At 43.7% G+C, this 6,048-nt stretch overlaps 1 protein-coding gene across 1 annotated transcript in view; it reads left to right on the top strand.

Moving 5' to 3' along the window:
* The window catches only part of RAD9B (RAD9 homolog B (S. pombe)), an 8,249-nt gene extending 3,863 nt beyond the window's left edge, over positions 1–4,386 (top strand). The window contains 5 exon segments of the mRNA XM_010009994.1: positions 1,702–1,808; positions 2,269–2,333; positions 3,212–3,334; positions 3,705–3,951; positions 4,258–4,386. Coding sequence (XP_010008296.1) covers positions 1,702–1,808; positions 2,269–2,333; positions 3,212–3,334; positions 3,705–3,951; positions 4,258–4,386 — 671 coding nt within the window.
* The last annotated feature ends 1,662 nt before the right edge of the window (positions 4,387–6,048 follow it).

Genomic DNA, 6,048 nt, shown 5'->3' with positions numbered 1-6,048 from the left:
AAAGAGTGTTGGGACTTTTAAAACAGGTGAAGTAAAGGATATTGGGGCTTTAAAACAGTTTGGGGACTTTGCAAGAGGTAAACTAAAGGAATAATAACTCATAACATAAACAGAGAGTGTATTTTGTGGCTGAATGAGATTTATAAGAGAGGGAACATACATAGGGAGATTCCAAGTCGTACTTTACCCTCTGGTTTGAACATATTAGAGGGAAGTATGTTTTTAATACCATTTCCTGGTATCAGTGGCAGGTATCAGACTGAGCAGCTAATTGAAATAAATGATGCCACTTGCCATAGGCTTGAGCAGAGCAATTACTGTGCTGCAGGAGCAGAAGCGTGGCAGCAGACAGGAAAAAGGAGATAATTTTATGTTTTGAAAAAGAACTATTTAAATCTGAATACCACAATTATAGAATTGATATCATTACAGGGTGTATTTTAGTATAAGGGCAATACAGTATGTTAGCTGGCCTAACAGTGCAGTGCTGTGCACTGCCATTCTCAGATCTCCAGCTGAGATGAGAGCAATGTAGATTCATGGGGTGTGACTCAAACTCATTTTAAAGGTGTAATTGTGTTTCTGAAGTACAGGTTCTTGTATATCATATAATAAAGGGATGCTTCTCATACTTGCGTATGACCAAAGCTGAGGATAATGACCTAGAAAAAGATGACTGCCTAGAGCAGAGGTGGGGACTGTGCTGGGAAGAGGCTAAAGCAGTGGAGAGCAAGGATTAAGTGGTGGAAGATGACTGGAGCGAAACAGGGAGGAAATTACTGAGAAGACGCTAAAGAGATTACAGTTTGAATGACAAACTTCGTTATTTTAGAAACGCGCTTACAAGGATTATTGTAAGAAAGAAGGTGAAAAAATAGCAGGTAAAAATGTAATGAGATACCAACCCCTTAAACAATCAAAGAGAAAAAGGAGGAATTACAAGCATTGTTGCTGTTGTGTAGCATGTGAGGCAATATACTGCCTGCAGCACATGTTCTGTATGCACCGAAACAAAACGTGTCCTTTGAAGGCATCATCTGGTGCTGGCTTGGGTTTTTCCACATCCAGGTTTAGTTTTCACAGACCCACATTACACCTCCTGCCCAAACTTGTTCTCATTTGCACGGATAGGCTCTGCCTTGCAGGAGCTGCTGAATGTGTTACAGTTCCCTCTTGCTTTCTTTTCCTGCACTTAATAACAATTACGGGCTGACGGGATGATAAGAAGCAACAATTGGCACCTGAAACTGAGGAGCCTGTTTCCTGGTGCCACTTAGTAACAGGAAGAGATTATAATTTAAAACAAAGAACCTAAATCCACCTTCATTGTCCTCTGATGATTGTCAGCAATTATGATTAATCTCTTAAAGTCAGGTGGCACTTTGGTCTTCCCATCTATGCAACAATAAGCAGCTGGTAGTATTATTTGTGATGGATGCCTGTAGACAAAGCAGATTTGTGAGAGCAGCAGCAGGGATCAGGTTAGATCACACAGTGGAGCATAAAACGAGTTTAAAAAGCCATTTAAATCTACATAATATAATGTAAGTAAACTGAAGAGTTTGTTTTACTTTATTATATTACTGTTAGTCACTTTAAAAATACAAGTACTTGTTCAAGTGATGCTGATGTAACAACCTCGGGGTTATAATCATAATTTGTTGAGTTCAAACTTGACTCCTTTCTTGGTATTTTAAACAGATTTTTCAAAGACAATGCTTACTGAAATACAGCTGAATCCAGATGAATTTGACTACTTCCAAGTTGGAGTCGATTCTGAAGTGACCTTTTGCCTTAAAGAATTGAGGGTAAAGTAAGAATTTGTCTTGAAAATAGAACTTTTCCCATTAACTTGCTTGACTTAACCAGGACAATGCAGGATGGCCCTGGACGGGCTCCATCAGGCCTCCTGACCAGCAGCACTATTGCACCAGCTGATTGAGGATTAGCTGTAAAACCAGGATCTTCTGGACACTGAGGGGGTCCCTCACAGTAGCCTTTGAAAGGCAGCAAAACAGTTTTACAGCAACAAAACCGGGCAGGTACACTGTGACTGCACTGGAGAAAGCACTGTGGCCAGAACAGAAGTTCTCCATGTAGAAACTTCATTGGCAAAGCCCCAGGCAGGGGTGGCAGGAAATGTGTTCTAGAAGCAGTTGACTTTTACCTTTTCTTTTTTTGCCAGTAAACAACATCTGGGATAAACTTACATTCTAATGTTAATCTTCTGGGTGTAATGGTGCTTAACCACCCACCCCTTCTTTCCAGGGACTCCTGGCGTTTTCAGAAGTCACCAGTGTTCCTGTCTCCATCCATTTTGACATCTCTGGAAAGTACGTTTGGGAACACACCTGACCAGAACTGCTGCAGTTACACTTCTACACTCAGGTTTTGTCCACAGGTTACTCAATATTTAACAGGAACAATAAAACAGAGACAGTTTTGTACCAAAAGCTCTATTTCTGATCTGTGATACAGGGTTAAATAGTCTGTTATTACGCAAAAAGCACTTAACATAGGCACAGCATTACTAAGCTGCCCATGCTGAGTAATGAGCACCTATATAGAAGTCACGTGCTTGCTTCAGGCTCTCCGACAAATCACAGAATCAGACTTGTTTGGGTTGGAAGGGACCTTGAAGTTCATCCAGCTCCATCCCCTGCCACGGGCAGGGACACCTTCCACTAGAGCAGGTTGCTCCAAGCCCCTGTGTCCAACCTGCTGGTTGGACCAACCTCATTAAAATATATACTGATATATTTTATACTGAGAAAATTCATTGTGCTAGACAAAGAAATAAATAAATTGAGAACTTGCCTCCGCTTCCATGGACCAAGATTCACACAGCTGCTACTATTTCCTAACGGTGTGGGTCACAAGTTACCCACATCAAGGCAGAGGTATGCTAATGCAGGCAATGGTTTTATTTAGTAGTCTATAGAAACAGTAAGTTTTCTGCTCAAAATATAGTTTTAACTTAAATATTTAAAACTGATTTGACTAAGTACAGTACTGTGTAGTACAGCATTTGCTCACTGGCGCATTTAAATCTGCAACCATCTTACATCCTGCAGCAGCAAATCCATCACATTTTCAGCTCTTCAGGGGGGGCACGTTTTAAATCTGTATGTGTAGAATTGCACGAGCTGTTTCCTCCCACAACACGTGTAATTACACACGCTGGTTTAAGTCTCTGAATATCTGTGTTTAGACCAGTTGCTTTCAGCATTGAAGATCTGGTGCTGGAAGCCAGCTTTATCTTGGCTACTTTGTCTGACATTGAAAAGGAGACGACTTCCCAGCAGCCGCCCGGCTTCACACCGCAGCGGGAAAGGTGACGGTGGGCTTCAGGGGTGGGAGAGGGAGGATGGAAAATTGAAGTGTTCCAGCCAAGCCAGATTTAAGATGAAAAGGAATCGGCTCGTTCTTGCAGGGTAGTGGAGTCTTTGTTTATAGGAAACCAGTGAAGTAGGTGAGTTCAGGACCACCTAAGGAGCATTTACAGCAATAAAACAGTGCAAGAGAGCACGCTCTGTGCTAGCTTCTGCTTTCCTTTATCTCCACAGGGTTATTGCAGTAGGAGGGGAAGGGAAGGGACTTGTTGAGAATCCACTCTTAAAGCCATAACGATTTCACTAACACAAAATAGACACTCTATACACACAAAAGCCAGTTACTAACCTGACCTACTCTCTCCAATCCAGCCTGGAGACACGTACAGGGAAAGCTGGAAACACCTCCATGGATAAAGACAGCAGCACACAGGCAAATGCTTCCAAAGAGCCACAGAGGAATGGAAACACCTTGAGCACGGAGCCAGCGGAACCTGCGAGTCCTTTGGTAGAACAAGAGAGAAAAATCATTCTTGGAGCCACAGAGGGAGATAAAACAGGGGTAGAAGAAACAACCACAGCCCGTGCAGTGCTGGCAAGAGAGTCTCACTATGAGAAGGTGAGGAGGCTCTCAGTTGTATTTAGGGTGGGATACGTCAGCTGGTGTTTAGCTACACGTAGCCTGGGGGTTACTACCTGTTGGTATTCAGTTCTGCCTGTGGCCTTTCAATGGAAGCAGCTCTCACAGCAGCAGAGCTGACAAAAACCACTCCCACCATGTTTGATGCTGGTAATACTCACAGGTCTGGTTTACATGGAACAGCTGTAGACTAATGAAGATCTTCAAGTACCAAAAGCTTCAGAAATAATTAACCCCAAATTCTGTATCACAGTTTCTGACTTGTGTAAATATTGTATTTTCCAGTTTCATTCCTTGTTTTTTGGAGCAGTTTCCTGTAAGGAGGATGCCATCAGTCACACATTCCATAGTCTAGCGACAGCTAGCGACACAGAAGAGGATTTTGGCAACATGCAGAGCTCCCCAATCCTCTAGTGCCATGAAGCATTTGAACCTAAAGACTATTGGGGGTTGCCTTGAAAGATAAAAGAGTGTTTGATGGGGTAACAGTGGAGCTGTTTCTGGTTCTAGAAAGTTTAGCTGCTGTTCTGCAAGTTAGAACTTGATGGAAACTCTTTGTATTCTGAGCTGTTGTGGTAAACAGCACTTCATGAGTAACTGTTTGGAGTGTGGGGAGTGGAAATCCCCCTCAAACGGTGCCTGTCTCTTTTCATGCAAGACAGATCCATGGAAAAGGACAGAACTCAATCCCGAGTACTTTGTCACTTAAGAGTTTACTCACTGTTCCTGTTGGCCACCAGCACAGGTCATCCTAAACCGTTACCTGCTGTTCTAGTGTAAATTCAGGTCACGACTGACCAGGTTGGGGTTCGTTACGTGTTGGGTAGGAACAGCTTCGGCTGTTCAGCGCCTGTTCCTGCTGCTGGAGAACTCACCACTTGAAGCTGCTGTTGTGAAGTTGAGTGCTGGAAAAACAAACCCATCCACCCACTCGAGCAGCGCCAGCCACGCTACTGCTGGGGAGCAGCCGGAGCTTTACAGGATTGGTGTGGAACTGGCATTTCACTGAGGCATTTCAGTGTTGTAGGAATGCATCTGAACCAATAAAGGTGATGTTCAAGAGGCTTCTGTGTTTCAGACTCTCGTTATTCTTTTCCCTCCCACTGCTTCTTCCACCACAACTCGGTGGCGGTGTTCCCAAAGTTACTCTGGGATAAAATACCAAATTTCCCGTGAAGATTCCTGTGAAAGCCCACTTCCATTCACACAGGGATTTGGGAATACCAAGTGAAGGTCTAAACAAGAGCCCTACACCCACAGCGGTGGCTGCAGGTCCCTGTGCCACCACCGACATTACTGCATTGACAAACAGAGGGTTTGCAGTCGACTTTACTTTAAAAAGCACATTTTAGTATAAATACTATATTTATTAAATATCTTTACAATTCATTTAAATGTATTTACAGAACTATTCCTGCATAAGTTATACCTCAGACATGAAATTCACATAATCGCCTCTTAGGTAAGCATAGATGATAGTCTCATTTTAACAACAACAAAAAAGCATCCTCATTAGATACAGACTCAGATTTGCTTCATTATTTCAGCCATCTTTGTGAGAAACTGCTTCATACAGCCCCTTCCTACCCACACAGCTGGGGTTTTCCACAGGGAAGGGATGTCCAACACCAAGAGACGGAGGTTCTATCACCAAACCCTCCACATCTTTGCCAAACCCTCACCTCTCCCTTCTCCTTGACTCACTGTAACTGCCTGGTCCCAAGGTCTGTATTTTGGGGTTTTTTTAAGCCATTTAACCTTCACAGACACCAAAAAAAGGACGTTTAGAGGGAAGCCGGATGTCGCAGGTCTCCCAAAGATAGCTGTAAAAGGAGCAAGGAACCACAGTTTACCATTCACCACGTCTCAGCCCTGGTTTGCCCAAACACCCGCCAGCTCCGGGTGTTGCGTGTTACTGGCATGTAAAACTCTTCCTTTTCCTTCAGCTCATCGCTCCTGATCCACCAGCTCCTGACCACAACCAGAAACCCTCCGTGCAGCTGGGAGTCAGCCCGCGCTCCGCTCACGCACGCTTCCATGGCATGAACACCCTTCTTGTCTGCTCCTCTCGTGAGT

The sequence above is a fragment of the Nestor notabilis genome, unplaced genomic scaffold (genome assembly GCF_000696875.1).
Source record: "Nestor notabilis isolate BGI_N333 unplaced genomic scaffold, ASM69687v1 scaffold19882, whole genome shotgun sequence".
In the NCBI taxonomy this organism is placed as follows: Eukaryota; Metazoa; Chordata; class Aves; order Psittaciformes; family Psittacidae; genus Nestor; species Nestor notabilis.
This window is presented reverse-complemented; position numbering and strand designations above follow the sequence as displayed.